Source organism: Saimiri boliviensis, chromosome 14 (assembly GCF_048565385.1).
Source record: "Saimiri boliviensis isolate mSaiBol1 chromosome 14, mSaiBol1.pri, whole genome shotgun sequence".
NCBI lineage: Eukaryota > Metazoa > Chordata > Mammalia > Primates > Cebidae > Saimiri > Saimiri boliviensis.
Window position 1 is genome coordinate 64,801,076 of NC_133462.1, and position 20,586 is coordinate 64,821,661.

At 37.8% G+C, this 20,586-nt stretch overlaps 1 protein-coding gene across 1 annotated transcript in view; it reads left to right on the plus strand.

The window, feature by feature from the left end:
• The window catches only part of FLVCR1 (FLVCR choline and heme transporter 1), a 39,719-nt gene that overhangs the window by 11,295 nt on the left and 7,838 nt on the right, over positions 1-20,586 (plus strand). Inside the window, exons 3-9 of the mRNA XM_003930465.4 lie at positions 3,165-3,305; positions 9,437-9,504; positions 10,956-11,059; positions 13,601-13,711; positions 14,515-14,620; positions 15,178-15,289; positions 20,514-20,581. Of these exons, the coding sequence (XP_003930514.2) occupies positions 3,165-3,305; positions 9,437-9,504; positions 10,956-11,059; positions 13,601-13,711; positions 14,515-14,620; positions 15,178-15,289; positions 20,514-20,581 (710 nt within the window). The remainder of the gene's footprint in view (positions 1-3,164; positions 3,306-9,436; positions 9,505-10,955; positions 11,060-13,600; positions 13,712-14,514; positions 14,621-15,177; positions 15,290-20,513; positions 20,582-20,586) is intronic.

Genomic DNA, 20,586 nt, shown 5'->3' on the forward strand with positions numbered 1-20,586 from the left:
GTAGCTGTGATTACAGGCACCCACCACACCTGGCTAATTTTTGTGTTTTTAGTAGAGGCAGGGTTCATCATGTTGGCCAGGCTGATCTCCAACTCCTGACCTCAGGTGATCCTCCTGCCTCAGGTTTCCCAAAATGCTGGGATTACAGGCGTGTGCCACTGTACCTGGCCAGAAGTATTTTCATTTTTGCATTTGAGTTCAGATTTGGGCCATTTAGATTTATTTTGCCATGGTAAGAGACTTAAGATTCATTAAATATCCATGACTACCTTGTAAGCATAGTTTTTACTTTCTGAAACTTTGTTTATAACTATGTGAGTTCTGCATTACCAATCTTAGTAAAAAGAGATATTTCCTGTCTGATTAGGATACAGAAAGACTCAGGAAAGGACAACAGACATCCTAACAGTGCAAGAGCAGATAGAATGAAAGGAAGAGGAGGATTTGCAACTTAAACCTTTTATGTGTACCAGTCTTCCAATGTAAGGATATTAAAAAGTAAATATTTATGAGTTATATCTCTCCTTTAATTAGTTGTGAGGTCTGTAATAATAGAAGTATATTTTAGCTTGTTAAGTTTTAGTTACATCACAGTTAATGTTTTGGTCAGCAATGAACTTTAAAAAAATTTTAGCAGCAAACAGGAAAATTAGAGAACTACAGAACTTCATGGAAATTTGAAGGGTCATTTCTTACTTTCCCAGTGATTGTTTCTCCCTGGCTGGTTTTCAAAAGCATTTGGGGAGTTTTGTGTTTAAAACAGTTTCTCTGGCTGCATCCTGGAGTTTCTGATTCACTGAGCCTTGGGTAGTATCTCAAAATCTATTATTTTAAATTTTCCAAATGATTCCAGTTGATAAATCCATCATATCTAACCCTCTTTCAGACTCCAAAGCGGGTCTTCCTTGTTGGAAGAAAGAAATAGCCAATTTAAAAAACAGACAACAACAACAACAAAGAAGAAATCCTAATTTCTATTAAAAAATGTTTTTTCTTGTTTGCTGTCTGGCTAAGGATGGCAGAGAAATCCTAACTTCTAAAAAGAGTCCTAAACAATATTCTTTTCTGAATCCATTTAGCTTCTTTCTTCTTTCTGTTTCTTTTTTTGTTTTATTTTGTTTTTTGAGACAGTCCCACTTCATTGCCCAGGCTGGAGTGCAGTGGCATAACCTCAGCTCATTGCAACCTCTGCCTCCTGGGTTCAGGCGATTCTTACCTCAGCCTCCCTAGTAGCTGGGACTACAAGCATGTGCCACCGTCAATGTCCAGCTAATTTTTGTATTTTTTTGTAGAGACAGGGTTTTACCATGGTGGTTGGGCTGGTCTCCAACTCCTGACCGCAAATGATCCACCCACTTTGGCCTCCCAAAGTTCTGAGATTACAGGCTTCTTTTTTCTTTTTGAATTTACCCTGTTGTATCAATCCTGAAATATTACTTTTTCATGAAATCTCTGAAATGAAGATGCCTCTAATAATCAATGGCATCTAACATTTGTGGTAATTGAGACCTGGTTAAGTAAAGACCTTCTGTTGATACCTGGCAAGATCGTTGACTGCAAGCATTAGAAGATCTTAGACTGAATGAAGTACAATATTTTCCTTCTGTTGGAGTTAACAATTTTGAAACAGTTTAAAGTTTTGAATCAATACAAAGATTAGATTTTAATTTCTACTGTACCGTATTTTAGCAATTTAGTCCTTTTATAAATAGTTTTTTTGTTTGTTTTTTACAGACAGGGTCTTGCTTTATCACCTAGGCTACAGTGTAGTAGTGTGACCATAGGTCACTGCAGCCTTTACTTCTGGGCTCAGTGAAGCGATCCTGAAGCAATCTTCTCACTTCAGCCTCACAATTAGCTAGGATTACAGGTGCATGCTGCCATGCCCAGCTAGTTAAAACATTTTTTTTCTAGAGACAGTCTCATTCAAATGATCCTCCCACTTTGACCTCCCAGAGTGCTGGAATTACAGAATTGCTGGCCTGTGAATTGGTGGCCTATGAATTAGTCTTGACTTCTGATTAGCCTAACTCTAAAGAAATCTCTCTAGCCATCTTTTGTGGAAAGTTGGTAGATCCTTTCCTGCACATCAAAAAGGTGGTCTCTAGATGTCTGCTTGGAATGGCTATGAAATTTCTAACTAGAAATGGACAGTGCTAAAACTTACATTATCAGATATCATATACTGCACTTTTAAGTCTCTTAGCTCTACCCCTATACCAGGTGTCCCCAAACTTTTTACATAGGGGGCCAGTTCACTGTCCCTCGGACCGTTGGAGGGCCGCCACATACTGTGCTCCTCTCACTGACCACCAATGAAAGAGGTGCCCCTTCCTGAAGTGCGGCGGGGGGCCAGATAAATGGCCTCAGGGGGCCGCAGTTTGGGGACGTCTGCCCTGTACTTTCCATATGCAGCTCAAATGAGTTAGCAAGACCTAGCTCTGCTTCCATGAATCCACCTGGACTTTTTTAGTCCCAGAGGTGTAATTTGATAAGATGATAAACTTTATATCGAACTTCAGAAGAAAATGGTTGCTAATTCAAGTCTTCTTAAAATTCAGTAGTATATTGGGTTCCTCATACCTGATAATTTTTTATTTCTCTCCTTTATTTTCCTTTTTTTTTTTTCTGAGAAAAGGTCTTGCTCTGTCACCTAGGCTGGAGTGCAGTGGCACAATCACAGCTCACTGCAGTCTTGACCTCCCAGGCTCAAGAGTTTTTACCCCTTCATCATGTCCCAAAGAGCTGGGATTACAGGCATGAGCCATTGTGCCCAGCCTTCGTGTTTATCTCTAATTACAAATTGAACTAAATTTAAAAATAGAATTGTTGAATATTTGATGTAGTAAAAATTAAATCTTTCTTAGGTAAAAATAGAATACTCAGTAGGCAGGGTTGTGGCATATTGTCGATGGTTTTGCAGTTCACTTATGCGAATTGGCCGTATCTCTGGAGTTTTAGTCAGTTTCAGAGAACTGAGATGATGACGTTAAACTATTCTTCACTTAGAAATCGGTGAAAATAAAAACCCTCACCATAAAAGACTTAAACTACCTTTTTAAACTTAAACTGAAATCTGTCTGCTCACTGAGAAAGATACATATAATTAATTACGTATTGTATATATATTAAATATACATAATCCTTTTCATGTATGTTCTCAGCCTTCAAAGAAAAACCGCAGTATCCACCAAGTCAGGCTCAAGCAGCTCTTCAAGACAGTCCCCCTGAAGAGTACTCCTATAAGAATTCAATAAGAAACCTGTTTAAAAACATTCCTTTTGTCCTTCTGTTGATCACTTATGGTAAGTGGTTTTCTTGTATTTTCTTTAATGTCTGTGTAAGCCTTTCAGCATTGTGGATTCTTTTCATTTAACCTAGTGTTTTGAACTTCAATGAGATTGGCTTGTTAATGCTATAAAAATAATTATAGCATAATCATAAACTTAAATTTTAAACTAAAAATAGAAAATCCAGGATGGGCTAGGAGGAGGTGGCTCATGCCTATAATCCCAGCCCTTTGGGAGGCTGAAGCAGGCGGATCATGAGGTCAGGAGTTCAAGACCAGCCTCACCAATGTGGTGAAACCCCATCTCTACTAAAAATACAAAAATAAGCCAGGCATGGTGGCATGCACCTGTAGTCCCAGGTACTCAGGAGGCTGAGGCAGAAGAATTGCTTGATGTGGGAGACGGAGGTTGCAGTGAGCTGAGATCACACCACTGCAGTCCAGCCTGGGCAACAGAGCAAGACTCTGTCTCAGAAAAAAAAAAAAAAGAAAGAAAGAAAAAGAAAAAAGAAAGTCCAGGATAGATCTTCTTCTTATATGTTTTAAAAAATAATAATTTTTAAAAAGTAGTTCTTTGCCGGGTATGATGGCTTATGCCTATCGTCTCCCAGCACTTTGGTTGGCCGAGGCAGGTGGATGGATGTCAGGAGTTTGAGACCAGCCTGGTCAACACAGTGAAACCCTGTTTCTTTACTAAAAATACAAAAATTAGCTGGGTGTGGTAGTGCACACTTGTAATCCCAGCTACTCAGGTGGCTGAGGCAGGAGAATCGCTTGAACCCAGAGGCGGAGGTTGCAGTGAGCCAAGATTGTGCCACTGCACTCCAGCCTGGGCAACAGAATGAGACTGTCTCAAAAACAAAAAAGAAAGAAAAAGAAAAGTAGTTCTCAAAATAGATAAATGCTGTCTTCTTTTGTGAGTTCTCTTAGAGTATTTTAGGCCATTTGTGAACTACAGTTATACTGGTGTAAGCATGTGGGAAGTGCTATCAATAATACCTTTCTTTGACCCTGTACAAGCTGACATCTGTTTTGACTGCTGAATCAAAATTAGACATAAGGAACTCACCTTAACCAGTTCTGACATCTAAGAATATTCTCTCTCTCCAAATCTTTCAGGATAGCTGACAGGTATTCATCTTAACAGCGTAGCTTTGACTGTAGACACCAACACACTTGGTTTTTTTCAGAGTTTTCTGACAGTTCATTCTTTGTTTCTTGTGTTAACACCATTTACTGTACAGGAACCACCGACACTCCCTATTTCTGTCTTACTTGCCTCTGGGAATCACTCACTGCTAGATTCTCTGTTTTACGTTTTTTGGGAATATACACCCTAGTACATACATGTTTTATAAGTTGTAAGAGATTAAGTCATTTCTATCAGGATTAGTTCCTTTTTTTTTTTTTTAAACATTCCTCCATTGGTACATATTTTTTTTTAAAGTAGAAATTGCTAGTCACCAAAGTTGAGCATTTAATCTAATAAATTCCTGTATGCCCATGTCCTGTGTACACTATCACCCATCTTCAACAGTTACCAACATTTTGCCATTCTTGCCTCATCTATTTCCCCCAGTTTTTTTCCTGGAATTTTTTTTTTTTTTTTTTTTTTGACATGGAATTTTGCTGTTGTTGCCCAGGCTGGAGTGCAGTGGCACAATCTTGGCTCATTGCAACCTCCACCTCCCATGTTCAAGCGATTCACCTGCCTCAGCCTGCCAAATACCTGGGATTACAGGTGCCTGCCACCATGCCCAGCTAATTTTTTATATTTTTAGTGGACATGGGGTTTTACCATGTTGGCCAGGCTGGTCTCAAACTTCTGACCTCAGGTGATCCACCCGCCTTGGCCTCCCAAAGTGCTGGGATTACAGGCATGAGCCACCATGCCCAGCCTTTCCTGGAATATTTTAAAGCAAATCCCAGATGTCATATCATCTCATCCTTATATATTAATACTTTTGCATGCCATAGTTTGTTGTCTTAATTTTGCTGGTTACCTCCTTGTTTAGGTTAAACCTAAAATTCGTAATTACATGTAAGAAAATATAGTGGCTTATTGTTACATAGTAGAGCAAATTCATTTCTTTTGCCTGTCACTTAAGGTGGCCTTTTTCTGACCACTCTTTTGTCACTCACTTTCCTAATACAAAATTCTCTTTAAGCCACACTTAAAACCAACCCCCGTCACAGACATACACACGCACATACACACACACACATCTCCACGTTCATATACGCTGTTAATTCTAGTCTCTGTAATTTTGTGCCAACATTTCTTTTACCTGAAATGTGCTTTTATTTATTTTTTTTGAGATGAAGGCTCGCTCTGTAGCCTTGGCTAGAGTGCAGTGGCGTGATCTCGACTCACTGTGACCTCCGCCTCTGGGGTTCAAGCAATTCTTCCTTAGCCTCCCAAGTAGCTGGAATTACAGGCGCACACCACTGTAATTTTTTGTATTTTTTAGTAGAGATGGGGTTTCACCATGTTGGCCAGGCTGGTCTTGAACTCCTAACCTAAGGTAATCTACCCACCTCAGCCTCCCAGAATGCTAGGATTACAAGCCTGAGCCACCATGCCTGGCCTATGTGCTAATTTTTTCTGTAAGCAATCCTACAAGAGCTAGCTTAATGTTTGCCTAACTTATTGTTCATTTTGGTGTTCATTCTTTTATTCATTTATTCCATCAGTAGTTATCAAATACCAACTAAATGTATAGTGGTGCTCTAGATGCTTTGTGGCTAGAAAGAGGCATGATAGATGATTTCTACCCACAGGAAATTGATCATCTAACTGGGGAGATAATAAAAACATTTGAGAAGTAAACAACAATATAGTTGGTACTTATCAAAAGGATAACAACACAAGAGAAGCTGTATGGTGAGTGCATGCTGAGGGCCTTCAGGGTTTATCCTTGAGAAAGGATAAATGAAGGGAAGGCCTAGGGATGGCAGGGAGAGTCTCACAGAAGAGAGTGTTTGAGCTAGGCCTTGAAGAGTGGTTTGGATTTGAATAGTCAGAGGGGAAGAAGAAAATGGCACCAGTGAGGGCCTTAGATGGTACCTTCAGTGAACTCAGGTATCTGTGGAATTTTGGTTGCTTTGATACCATATCACTTAATACTGGGGTCAGGCACAGTGGCTCACGCCGGTAATCCCAACACTTTGTGAGGCCAAGGCAGGCGAATCACTTGAGGCCAGTTCAAGACCAGCCTGGCCAACATGGCAAGACCCTGTGTCTACTAAAAATACAAAAATTAGCTGAGTATGGTGGCGGGCACCTGTAGTCTCTGCTACTTGGGGGGCTGAGGCAGGAGAACCGCTTGAACCTGGGAGGCCGATGTTGCAATGAGCTGAGATCGTGCCACTGTACTCCAGCTTGGGTGACAGAGCAAGACTCCATCTGAGGGAAAAAAAAAAAAACTTGACTGTGCATAAATGATTAAGTTAATCACAATCTCAGCTTTGTTTGTTTCTCGATTTTTTGCCCAGGCTGGAGTGCGGTGGTGTGATTTTGGCTCACTGCAACCTCCACCTCCTGGGTTCAAGCAATTCTCTTGCCTTAGCCTCCTGAGTAGCTGGAATCACAGGTGCATGCCAACCTATCCAGCTAATTTTTATATTTTAATAGAGATCAGGTTTCGCCACGTTGGCCAGACTGGTCTCGGACACCTGATCTCAGGTGATCCACCCACCTTGACCTGCCAAAGTGCTAGGATTACAGGCATGAGCCACTGCACCTACCTTGATTTCATTCCTTTTTATGGCTGCATAGTATTCCATGGTATAAATGTACATTTTCTTTGTCCATTCTGTTATTGATAGGCATTTGGGTTGATTCCATGTCTTTACTATTGTGAATAGTGCTGCAGTGAACATACATGTGTTTGTATCTTTATAATAGAATGATTTATATTCCTTTGGGTATATACTCAGTAATGGGATTACTAGGTCAGATGGTATTTCTGCTTCTAAATCTTGGGAATTGTCACACTGTCTTCCACAAAGGTTGAACTAATTTACACTCCCACCAGCAGTGTAATAGCGTTTCTTTTTCTCTGCTACCTCACCAGCATCTGTTGTTTCTCTACTTTTTAATACTGACTGGCATGAGATGGTGTCTCATTGTGGTTTTGATTTGCATTGCTCTAGTTATCAGTGAAGTGGAGCTTTTTCCATGTTTGTTGGCCACGTGATTGTCTTCCTTTGAGAAGTGGTTGTTTATGTCCTTTGCCCACTTTTTAATGGGGTTGTTTTTTTCTTGTAATTTTAAGTTTCTTGTAGACTCTGGATATTAGAGCTTTGTCAGAAAAGTGTTCTCCCATTCTGTAAATTGTCTGTTTACTCTGATGATAGGGTTTTTTTTCCCTGTGTAGAAGCTCTTTTGTTTAATTAGGTGCCAACAAATGAACTTTCTGAACCTGATAAAGTTAATCTACAAAGACCCTATAACAAATATTATACTAAAGACAAACTTTAGAGCCATTCTCTTTAAGAATCAATAAGAAGTATCGCTTAAGGGTATTTACTGTCATCACTTCAGCATCTAACTGGAGGTCCTGGCTGGCTCAGTAACACACGACAAAAGAAATAAAAGGTATATGAAACAGAAACAAAAAAGATGTTATTGCTCATAATATGATTTTGCATATCAGAGGTCAGCAAACCATGGCCCATGAGCCAAATCTGGCCATTCCCTGTTTTTATAAAGTTTTGTTTGTCTATATATTGTCTATAGCTGCTTTTGAACTACTAGGGTAGAGTTGAGTAGTTACATCAGAAACCATATGTCCTACAAAGCAAACTAAGGTTTGCTACCTGGTCCTTTACATAAAATGTTTGGTGATCACCCGTCTGTTAAACTAAGACAAGAAAACCTAGAGACAGCTGTTAAAACTGATGAGTTAGCCAAGTTACTAAGTAACTGACAATGTGAAGTATCAATTGCATTCCTATGTATTTATAGGAATTGCATTTCCATGAAAAGATGTCTTTTATAATAGCAACTAAAACTATAAAGATTTCTTAGAGTAAATATACCAAAAGAACTTCATAGAGAAAATTATAAAACATTAAAAGGCATAAAAGGAGACCTGCAGCCTGGGCAGCATGGCCAAAACCTCATCTCTACAAAAAAATACAAAAACTAGCCAGACGTGGTGGCATGTGCCTGTAGTCCCATTACAAATCATATTTATATATATGCAGAATACTTCTAATTATGAATATGCATATATGGTAGTATATAAAATGATAAACACCAAGCTCAAGATAGGGCTTGCCTTTGGGAAAGAATAGGATTGGGAAAAGTCTGAAAAATGAATCTGAAGCAAAGATGGAAAAATGTTAATGTTTGCCAAATCTGAGCGATATATGAGGATATTTGTTATATTCTCTATATTATTTTGTATTCTTAAAATATTTAATAATAGAGAAATAATAAAGTTAAGTCTTAGCTTAATTTATGTGAAGAGTCTTACCTAAATTCATACAATACATGCTAGGAAACATCAGGATTCAAACCTATCTGTGGTTCTCATAACCAGCTGTTTTTATTGTTCACTTTTAAAGTATTCTTCAGGAGGCTGAGGCAGTAGAATCGCTTGAACCCAGGAGGCGGAGGTTGCAGTGAGCTGAGATCACACCACTGCTCTCCAGCCTGGGCAACAGAAAGGCTCCATCTCAAAAAAAAGTATTCTTTAACTGATTTGGTCTTATGAATTTTCAGTAAGTCTTTGATACAAAAAGGTAAACTCTCTAAAACACAGTTTGTTAGGCTTTGCACATTCGTTGGCTATAGTACACTGTATGTAGCTTTTAGTAAACCATTGCTTGACTGGTTACCATATATAGTGTTGTATGTGGGGGTATGATTTATGGGTAATATATCTCATTCTAAATAATAATAGTGTTAGGACAGAATTCTGCTATCCTATGTTAGTAAATTTAGTGTGCAATTTATTAGTCTACGTCCTGAAAGGGAATGGCAGTGGTTTTTAATTTCCTTTATCAAGTGTCTTAAGAAATTTATTTTCACAATTGTCACATAATCCATGTCACTTCATGAACTGGTAAATGACAAAATTTTAGTATTCTCTTTATTATTTTAGGTATCATGACTTAATATCATCTTTATTATTGTAGGTATCATGACTGGTGCCTTTTATTCAGTCTCAACATTGTTAAATCAAATTATATTGACATATTATAAGGTAAGCTTCTGCTAATATCAGATTGCATGCCTGGCCAAGGATTTTTCTTTAGCAATATAATTGGTGTTAGCAGGATCATGAGATTAAGGATTATGACATTGTTGCTATCAAATATTTATATTTGTTTTAATTGATAATATAGTTGTTAAAAATGAAATTTCCACAAATTTAGTCTAAAGATTTAATTGGCTTTTATTATCAATTCCTTTATTGGGCAGCATCCCATGTAAAGATTTAGAAAGGTACTCTGATGAGCTGAGCAGAGGAGATGGACTTTATAGGCAGAAGAAGGCTGAAGAAAGCAGACACAAGGAACAAAGAGCAGACTGGTTTTTACAAAGTTACTTTCCTTATAGCATTAAAACCAAGGGGATTGGGCCCCTTCCAATGGATTGCAATGAATCTCCTTTTATTTATTTTTTTTTCTGGAAAAGTGCCCCATTTTAAAGTTCAGTTTGATTATGTGGCACCTAGCACTAGTGACACCATTCTGTGCGGTCTGGTCTGTTGGGCCTAGTGTGGGAGCTCACTCCAAAACAATGGGCTCCCATCATTTTAATTTAACATATTTAATTCAGTTTATAAAACACACAATATGGAAAGCAGAAGTTACTATCCCTGTGACAATACATAAGCTTATTTTTAGGAAATAATCTGATTGGTTATATGGAAAAAGACAAAACATTTTTAAGGGAAATCAACATAAATATAGATAAGTAAATATCAAGTTCCTACTGACTTATCTTTGCTTTTGAAAGGATAAAGCAGTTGTACTATGTAAAAGCTATCCATTAACCTCCTTTTCAGACATCTCTACAGTCATGTCTTCCTTAATGATAGGAACACCTTCGGAGAAATTCACTAGGCAGTTTTATTGTTGAGTGACTATCATAGAGTGTGCTTACACAGCCTAGGTGGTATAGCCTACTGCACACCTTGGCCATGTGGTATAGCCTCTTGCTCCTGGGCTACAAACCTGTATAACATGTTACTCTGCTGAATACTGTAGGCAGTTGTAATACAATGGTAAGTATTGTGTATTGAAATATATCTAAACAGAGAAGGTAGAATAAAAGTACAGTATTATAATCTTATGGGATTGTTATTGTATATATGATTCAGTGTTGACCTAAATGTCATTATGGAGCACTTGGCTATCTATACTTAAGAATCCTAACAAAAATCATTGTACTTCTAACCATAGAGGATTAACAAAAATTTTCTTTTTTTATTCTATTATTTTAGTTTTTTTTTCTGGTTTTAAAATATAATACCTTTATATATTCTTTACCTGCCCTCCCCTCCTACCCTAGCACGTGTACTGAATCGTCCTAATGTATAGTTAATTTTATCTAATTATTTTCCTTGACTATGAAAAGGTATGGAAATGTGAAGAATCTTAATTAGTTAATCCATTTATTTGATCAACTTCTTATGCAAATTGTTTTCAGGGAGAGGAAGTCAATGCTGGAAGAATTGGGCTAACGCTGGTAGTAGCCGGAATGGTGGGCTCTATTCTTTGTGGCTTATGGCTGGATTATACCAAAACATACAAGTAAGTGAAAGTAAATACATGTATGGTGTATGAACAAAGGTATTTTTATTTTAAAGAACAATTTGCTTTTTATTTTAAGAAATTTAAAAACTGTTATTACTTGGCTGGGCATAGTAGCTCACGCCTGTAATCAGCACTTTGGGAGGCCCAGGTGGGTAGATCATGAGGTCAGGAGATCAAGACCATCCTGATTAACACAGTGAAACCCCGTCTTTACTAAAAATTACAAAAAAATAGCTGGTATGTTGGCATGCACCTATAGTCTCAGCTATTTGGGAGGCTGAGGCAGGAGAATCACTTGAACCCAGGAGACAGAGGTTGCAGTAAGCCAAGATCATGTCACTGCACTCCAGCATGGGCAACAGAGTGAGACTCCATCTCAAAAATAAAAATAAAAATAAAAAAATTTTAAAAGTGTTATTACTTAAAGACCTAGATTCTAATTAGTAGGTTCTCTTCATTTAACAAGTGTTTCAATATTCTATGTGTTGTATTATTTTATTGGTCACATTTATTTAAATTTTGAGAACTTGGATAGCTTATGAACCTTCTTTCTTTTTAACAGTACTTAACCTACCACTTTAGAAGAAATTATTTGTATTTTAAAAAGAGCCATTTCTGAGAAATATTTGACTTTGGATAGACTTGATTTGTGTGTGTGTGTGTGTGTGTGTGTTTTTTTTTGTTGTTTTTTTTTTGAGGTGGGTCTCACTCTGTAACTCAGGCTGAGGACAGTGGCACCATCCTGGCTCACTGCAACTCCTGCTTTCCAGGCTCAAGGTGATTCTCCCACCTCAGCCTCCTGATTAGCTGTGACCACAGGTATGTGTCCCCACACCTAGCTAATTTTTTTACTTTTTGGTAAAGATAGGTTTCACCTTATTGCTCAGGCTGGTTTTGAACTCCTGAGCTTAGGCAGTCCTCGTACCTCAGCCTCCCAGGGTGCTGGGATTACAGGCTTGAGCCACCGTGCCTGGTCTATCTTGTTCTTTTCTCATGTTTTGAGCTTAAATACAAAAACAAAAATGTAGTTCTTTCCGATCAAAAAAATATTGTTGAGCATAAGGCTTTATTTTGGTAAGAAATTTTTGGCTAAAGTATCCCCAGACTACAGCACCATTTAACTGTAGAGTAATGTATATATGACAATGCTGGCTGGACACATGTTTTATGCCTGTAATCCCAGCACTTTCAGAGGCTGAGGTGGGTAGATTGCTTGAGGCCAGGAGTTAGAGACCAGCCTGGGCAACATGGTGAAACTCTGTCTTTACTGAAAATACAAAAAATAGTTAGGTGTGGTCGTGGGTGCCTGTAATCCCAGCTACTGAGACAGCTGAGGAAGGAAAATTGCTTGAACCCAGGAGGTGGAGGTTGCAGTGAGCTGAGGTAGCACCACTGCACTCCAGCCTGGGTGACAGAGCAAGACTCTGTCTAAAAAAAAAAAAAGAAAGAATATACTATGTTAATTGCACATTATATGATTATATGGAACCACCAAAATGCTAATACCAAAGAAAAAGTGAATGATACCAACTGGGAGACTAAGAAAGGGGTTTCAGAGGCAGCATATTTTGCTCTGGGATTTTAAAAAAATTACCACATTTTTTAATAGGCCAAAACTTCCCGCTGTACTTGGAAATGAATGAATGAAACTATTAATGAATAGATGAATGAAATATGGAACTGTGTCCCCTGTACCTTTCAAGGCTCAAGATACATCTGATACTATTAGTCTAAACACCACCAAAAGTATCTCTAATCTTGAAATTCTCCAAGATAGTTCTTCCATAATTTAAGGCAACACTTGCCATAGCTTCATTATTGTAAAATGATAGCTTAGAGTGAAACCTGCTTGATTTATAGATGAAGGGAGCATATGTAAAGGATTAAATTTCTTAAGTCTTTCATCCATTGTACATTTAGAAAACTTGATGGGCATGGAAGTGTGTTCTTTGCTACTGTGGCTTTCTTCTCAGGGTAACTGCCTTTCACTCACCAAACTTCTGTTGTGTGCATCTCTCTTGGGTAAAAATTATGGCAAGCAGTATGTGATCCCTGTTCTTAAGATGCTGTGGTCTCAATGGAGCAAATAAGTCATTTACATATGAAAAGTTAAACAACAGAACAAACGAAAATAGATGTCATAAGTTTTATAGTGCCCAAATTATAAGGGAATTTGGAAGACAGAGAGACTCTCATAAGCTGGTGTGGCTTTGGAAGGCATTTGGAAGAGGTAGAATTTGATCCGTATCTTGAAATGTGAGTAGGGAACTATCCCATTTGATGGCATGAAAATGATTTTATTCGTATAAAAGTATCCCCATCTGAGCATTGAATATGGTGTGGTTTTATGGTCTGCTGCTGCTGAATCTTAAATTAAAAATGCTTTAAAATTTATGCTTTGGTGGATACATTTTCCATAGACAGGAAGAGGTGAACTTTGAAAAACAGGTTCATTACTATCTGTTCTATAAGAGTGATGATTTTTATATGCCTAGGAGGATCAGACAAAATGCTAACGGCTTTGTTGTTTTGTTTTAGGCAGACTACTCTGATAGTTTATATTTTGTCTTTTATTGGAATGGTTATATTTACTTTCACATTGGACCTTGGATACATTATTATTGTGTTTGTTACTGGAGGGGTCCTTGGGTAAGTATCAGATGTGTTTAGGAGGATTGATAGCATGCTGTTATTATTCTGAAGTATTATTACTCTGGTTTTTAATTTTTTAAGTTTATTCAAAGGTTCTTTAATATTTTTAACTTTAAAGGATTCATTCTGTGTATATAAATGTGTAATTCTAAAAGAACTATTAAAAATTGGCTGGGTGTGGTAGCTCACTCCTGTAATCCCAGCACTTTGGGAGGCTGAGGTGGGTGGATCACGAGGTCAGGAGTTCGAGACCAACCTGGTGAACATGGTGAAACCCCATCTCTATTAAAAATACAAAAATTAGCTGGGCGCAGTGGTGGATGCCTGTAATCTTAGCTACTTGGGAGGCTGAGGCAGGAGAATCGCTTGAACCCACAAGGCAGAGTTTGCAATGAGCCAAGATCACGCCATTGCACTCTAGCCTAGGCAACAAAAGTGAAACTGTCTCAAAAAAAAGAAAAAATAAACTATTAAAAATTGTTTAAAATTGGTTTTTGTTATGCCATTGGTGAAAAAATGGATGAGCCTTACTTAATCTGTGTAACTTTGATTACAAAGACAATTGACTTATTAAACTAGAAGTAAATTGTTTTCAGAAAAAATATTGGTATTTGTTGCTTTCCAGTTCTGTAACCTTGGACTGATTGGTCAGTAATAAAGCTTCCTTGCTTTGACATAGCAGCTTCAAAATACTCACTTATTTGGTCATTAGAATAGGCCCAAGAAGCAGAATAATTGCATCAGTATGTGATTGTGACCTTCTGATAATTCTTTCTGTAATTCTGGATTTATTTTTCTAGCTTCTTCATGACTGGTTACCTCCCTTTGGGTTTTGAATTTGCTGTTGAAATCACTTACCCTGAATCCGAAGGTACTTCATCTGGTCTTCTTAATGCTTCTGCACAGGTAAACCTCTGATTTCTCTAAACCTGAGATGATTATTGTACCAGATATATTCTAGTGCTAATGAGTTTGACCATAATTTGTTGTTGTTGTTGTTTTGTTTTGTTTTTGGAGACAGGGTCTCACTCTGCTACCCAAGCTGGAGTGCAGTAATGCGATCATGGCTCACTGCAGGCTCAAATTCCTAGACTCAAGCAATTCTCCCTCCTCAGCCTACAGAGTATCTGGGACTACAGGTGCACGACAGCATGCCCAGTTACATTTTTCATTTTGTTATTTTTTGTGGAGATGGGGTTTTGCCATGTTGTCCAGGCTGGTCTTGGACTCCTGGGCTCAAGCAGTCTGCCTACCTCAACGTCCCAAAGTTCTAGGATTACAGGTGTGAGCCGCTGCGCCCAGCCTGACCCTGGTTTTTGTTTTAACAATTCAACTTTCCAATGAATGTTTCTAGAAACCAAATCATATAAACAGAATAAGTTAAGAAAAATTCTAATGAAAACTTTATACTTGTTTTAAATAAGTAAACTTAATAACAAATTACTTTTCCTATTGTATTTTAGATATTTGGAATTTTGTTCACATTGGCTCAAGGAAAGCTCACATCAGACTATGACCCTATGGCAGGGAACATTTTTCTCTGTGTCTGGATGTTTATAGGCATCATTTTAACAGGTAAATTAGGGCATTTGCCTGGCAAAGGGACTTGTGTCATGCGTTTATATCTAATTTTCCTGTATATTGTTTCTCAATGGCTTGGCAGAACTCAAGGGGAATAAATGAGGTAAAAAGCGGGACATTATTTGTTCTCTTCTAAGGACATCAATCTGTTACTTCATTTTGCAGATTTCAAATTCAATACAGTTACTCTGCCTAGCAAGCAAAACTGCTGTAATAAGAGTAGTAAAGGCTGGTGTGGTGGCTCCTACCTATAATCCCAGTACTTTAGGAGGCAGAGGCTGGCAGATCACTTGAGGTGAGGAGTTTGAGACCAGCCTGGCCAACATGGTGAAACCCCGTCTCTACCAAAATTAGCCGGGTGTGGTGGCACGAACCTGTAGTCCCAGCTGATTGGGAGGCTGAGGCAGGAGAATCTCTTGAACCCAGGAGACAGAGGATGCAGTAAACCAAGATTGCACCATTGCACTCCAGCCTGGGGGACAGAGTAAGACTCTGTCTCAAAAAAAAAAAAAAAAAAAAAAAGAATAGTAAAGACCTGGAGTTGGGAAGACCTGGCCTCAAATTCTGATTCTGCTGCTTCTTGGGAGTGTGACTTTAGACAAGTTGCTTAACCTCTCAAATTCTCCTTTCCTCATTTATGTAATAGAGTGTTAAAGCCTGCTTTATAGGGTTACCATGAGGATTAATTGAAATGGTTCATGAAAAGCTTCTAGTGCCTGGCACCTGGGATGTGCATAACACGTGTTGCTATTGTTATAATGTGGTAGAGGCGGTAAGCAGTCCAAGTGGTAGTGGTGGAAATAGTATGTGGCATCCTTAGCTAGTGCTTATACTTCTTAGATTTAATCATCATAGACATAAGCAGGAAGGAAAATAGTGCCCAATATCCAGAGAAAGAGAATGTCAAAGAATTTTTATCCATAGTTTGCCCATGCACATGGGTGTACAACAGATTTGGAAACATGAATTATGTTCAGCACTGTTTCTAGGCCCATGTTGGCTTCTGATTTGTGAATTTCCTTTTGTATCCCTTTACCATCATTAGGGACAGAAGTTTCGGATATTCAGGATTATAGTCAGCCCTTTGTGTATCCCATGGGTTCTTCATCTGTGATTTCAGCCAACTGTGGGTTGAAATTAATTGGAAATAAAATGGATAGTTGCATCTGCACTGAACATGTACAGACTTTTAAAATGTCATCATTCCCTAAACATTATAGTATCCAACTATTTACATTGTATGAGGTATTAGTAATCTAAAGATGGTTTAAGTATATAGGAGGATGTGTATACGTTATATGCAAATGCTACCCAGGGATGTCTAATCTTTTGGCTTCCCTGGACCACATTGGAAGAATTGTCTTGGGCCACATATGAAATAATAGTAATGATAGCTAATACGCTAAAAAAAAAAAAAAAAAAAAAAAAAAAATTGCATAATGTTTTATAAAATTGGTAAATTTGTGTTGGGCCACATTCAAAACTGTCCTGAGCTGCATATGGCCTGCAGGCCACAGGTTGAACAAGCTTATACTACACCATTTCATGTAAAGGACCTGAGCAGTCATGGATTTTGGTATCTGAGGTGGCGTCTTAGAACCAATCCCCCGCAGATACCAAGGGAAATTGTGCTGCTTTGATCTGGTTATAACTTAGTGGGACGATAGAATCTGTCAGAAAGATGTGAATCAACGTTTCTTTTACTGTTTGTTGAATACCTGATCATTCTTTGTGAAACCTGAAGGTTATGAAATCCCATCAGTGATAAACATTTTGGATATACACAACTACCTAAAGTCACTAACTCATTACTGTATGAATGATGGGAACTTGAGCATTCATTTATTATTCTAAAAGAAAGTGAATACACTCTGTCTCCTCAAAGAAAAACATCTTATCACAAGGAAGTTTTTTCCTCTACCCAGTTAGTAACATAAAACATACAAAACTGTGAAATATATAATACATTAACTGCTTTAACTATTGTTTTTTCATAAGTAATTCCATGTTGGTTCTTAATTTCTAGGCAAGTACTATATGTTTATCAAAGAGTATTATTGTTGGCCAGATGTGGTGGCTCATGCCTGTATAACCAGCACTTTGGGAGGTTGAGGCAGGCAGATCATTTGTGGTCAGGAGTTCAAGACCAGCCTGACCAACATAGTGAAACCCCGTCTCTACTAAAATCACAAAAAATTAAGCCAGGTGTGGGGGCACACACCTGTAATCTCAGCTACGTGACAGACTGAGGCAGAAGAATTTGTTTGAACCCGGGAGGCAGAGGTTGCAGTGAGTGAAGATCACACCATTGCACTCCAGCCTGAGTAACAAAGTGAGAGTCCTTCTCAAAAAAATCAAGTATTATTGTTATACCAAAGAAGGGAGCAGTTTGTAATTCCATTTCACATTACTCTAACGTGAGATTCATGAATACTAATTCAAACAGATCAAGTCTAGAAAATTAAGAAGTGAAAATAGATCTTTATAATTAGTTTTACATTGATGCGAATTAATTTCTCTGATATGTTGAGTATTGTATTAGAGCTTTATTAGTCTATCTGTTTTGGTCATCTGTGATAGTGATCTTTGGTATTACTGTTGTAATTGTTTAAGAGCATGATGAACTACACCCATAAAAATAGTGAACTTTAAAAATAAATGTTTTGTGTGTTCTGACTGCTCCACTGACCAGCCATTCCTAGATCTCTCTGCCATTTGTTGGTTTCCCTATTCCCTGAGACACAACAATATTGACATCAGGCCCCTGATTAATACCCCTCCAATGGCCTCTAAGTGTTTAAGCAAAAGGAAGAATAGTAAATCTCTCATTTTAAACCAGAAGCTAAAAATGATTAAGCTTAGTGAAGAAGTCATGTTAAAAGCCCAGACAGGCCAAAATCTAGGCCTTTTGCACGAAACAATCAGCCAAGTTGTTAATGCAAAGGAAAAATTCTTAAGGGAAATTAAGAATGCTACTCAAGTGAACACACAAATGATAAGAAAACAAAACAGCCTTATGATATGGAGAAAGTTTGAGTGGTCTTGTTAGAAGATTATACCAGCCACAGCATCCCCTTAAGCCAAAGCTTAATCTAGAACAAGGTCCAAATTCTTTAAGTCTGTGAAAGCTGAAAGAGGTGAGAAAGTTGTTGCAGAAGAAAAGCTGGAAGCTAGTAGAGGTTAGTTCATGAGGTAAGGAAAGAAGTTGCCTTCATAACATAAAAGTTCAAGGTGAAGCAGCAAGTGCTGATGTAGATGCTGAAATAAGTCATCCAGAAGATCTAGCTAAGATGATTGATGAAGGTGGCTACACTAAACAAATTTTCCATGTAGATGAAACAGCCTTATAGTGAAAGAAGATGCCATTTAGGACTTCCATAGCTAAAGAGGAGGAATCAATGTCTGGCTTCAAAGGACAAGCTAACTCTCTTGTGAGGGGTTGATGCAGCTGGTGACTTTAAATTGAAACTCATGCTTGTTGACCATTCTGAAACTCCTAGGGCCCTTAAGAATTAGGCTAAATTTACTCTGCCTAAGCTCTATCAATGGAACAGTGAACCTGAACCTGTAGTTGAAAGTACATCTGTTAATAGCATGGTTTGCTGAATATTTTAAACCCACTGTTGAAGTCTGCTACTCAGAAAAACATTCCTTTCAAAATATTACTGCTTTTTGACCAATTACCTGTTTACCCAAGAGCTCTGATAAAGATGTACAAGGAGATCAATGTTTTCATGCCTGGGAACACTGCATCCCTTCTGCAGCCCATGGATCAGGGAGTAATTTCAACTTTCAAGTTCTACTCTTTAAGAAATACATTTCAAAAGGCTGTAGCTGCCAGAAATAATTACTCCTCTCCTGGATCTGGGCAAAGTAAATTGAGAACCTTCTGGACAGCATGCACCATCCTAGCTGCCATTAAAAACATTCTTGATTAATGGGAGAAGGTCAGACTATCAAGGCTTCAGTGGAGGAAATAGCTGTAGATGTAATGGGAATAACAAGAGAACTGGAATTAGAAGTAGAATCCGAAGAGATAACTGAATTGCTGCATCTCATGATAAAACTTGAATAAATGAAGGGTTGCTTCTTGTGGATAAGTAAAGGAAGTGTTTTCCTGAGTTGGAATCTACTGGTAAAGATGATATAAGTATTGAAATGACAGCGAAGGATTTAGAATATTATGTAAACTTAATTGATGAAGCAGTGACAGGGTTTGAGAGGATCGACTCCTATTTTGAGCGAAGTTTTGTGGTTAAAATGCTATCAAACAAGTATTGAATGCTAGAGAGATCTTTCATGAAAGGAAGAGTCGATTGACATGGCAAACTTCGTCACTGTCTTACTTTAAGAAATTGCCACAGCCACCCCCACCTTTTAGCAACCACCACCCTCATCTGTCAGCAGCCATCAACATCAAGGCAAGACCCTCCACCAGCAAAAAGATAATAACTTGCAGAAAGCCTGGATAATCATTAGCATTTTTTAGCAGTAAAATATTTTTAAATTAAGGCATGTACATTGATTTTTTAAAGATGTAATGCTATTGCACACTTCATAGACTACAATATAAACGTAACTTTTTTTTTTCTTTTTTTGGGAATATCCTGATGAATTTTTTTCTTTTTTTGTAAACATGACTTTTTATGCACTGGAAAACCAAGAAATTTGTATGACTTGCTTTATTGTGATATTTACTCTTTTGTGGTGATCTAGAGCTGAACCCACAATATCTCTGAGATATACCTGTATTGCCTTGTGCCCAGAAAGCCTTCCTCTTCTCTTGTCTGCTTGACAAGTTATTACTCACTTTTTTCAAGTTTCAAGTATTTCTGTTCTGGCAAGTCGTCTCTTATTTTCTTTGGTTGACATAGACATTTTTGCTCCCACTTCCCTACTATACCTTGCAGTTATCATATACTGTTAAACTTGTTTACGTGTCAAAGTTTCACTTGATTGGAGAATCCTTTAAGGAAAGGAATTGTGCTTTTCATCTTTGTATCATTGGTTCCTAGCATTCCCGTATTTGTTCAATAATGAATGATTTACTAATTGTTAACAACGTACTATTATTTTTCAGGCTGTTGAGATGCTATTAAATATCATGACATTATAGTATATTGAATTGACAATAGTAAGAAAGACTTTGAGCTGCTTTAAAAAAAAAAATCTTCACATAACAGTTTATAGTAACTTTGTTGATGCCTTTCTGTTTCAGCATTAATCAAGTCTGATCTGCGAAGACACAACATAAATATAGGAATTACAAATGACGATATTAAAGCTGTAAG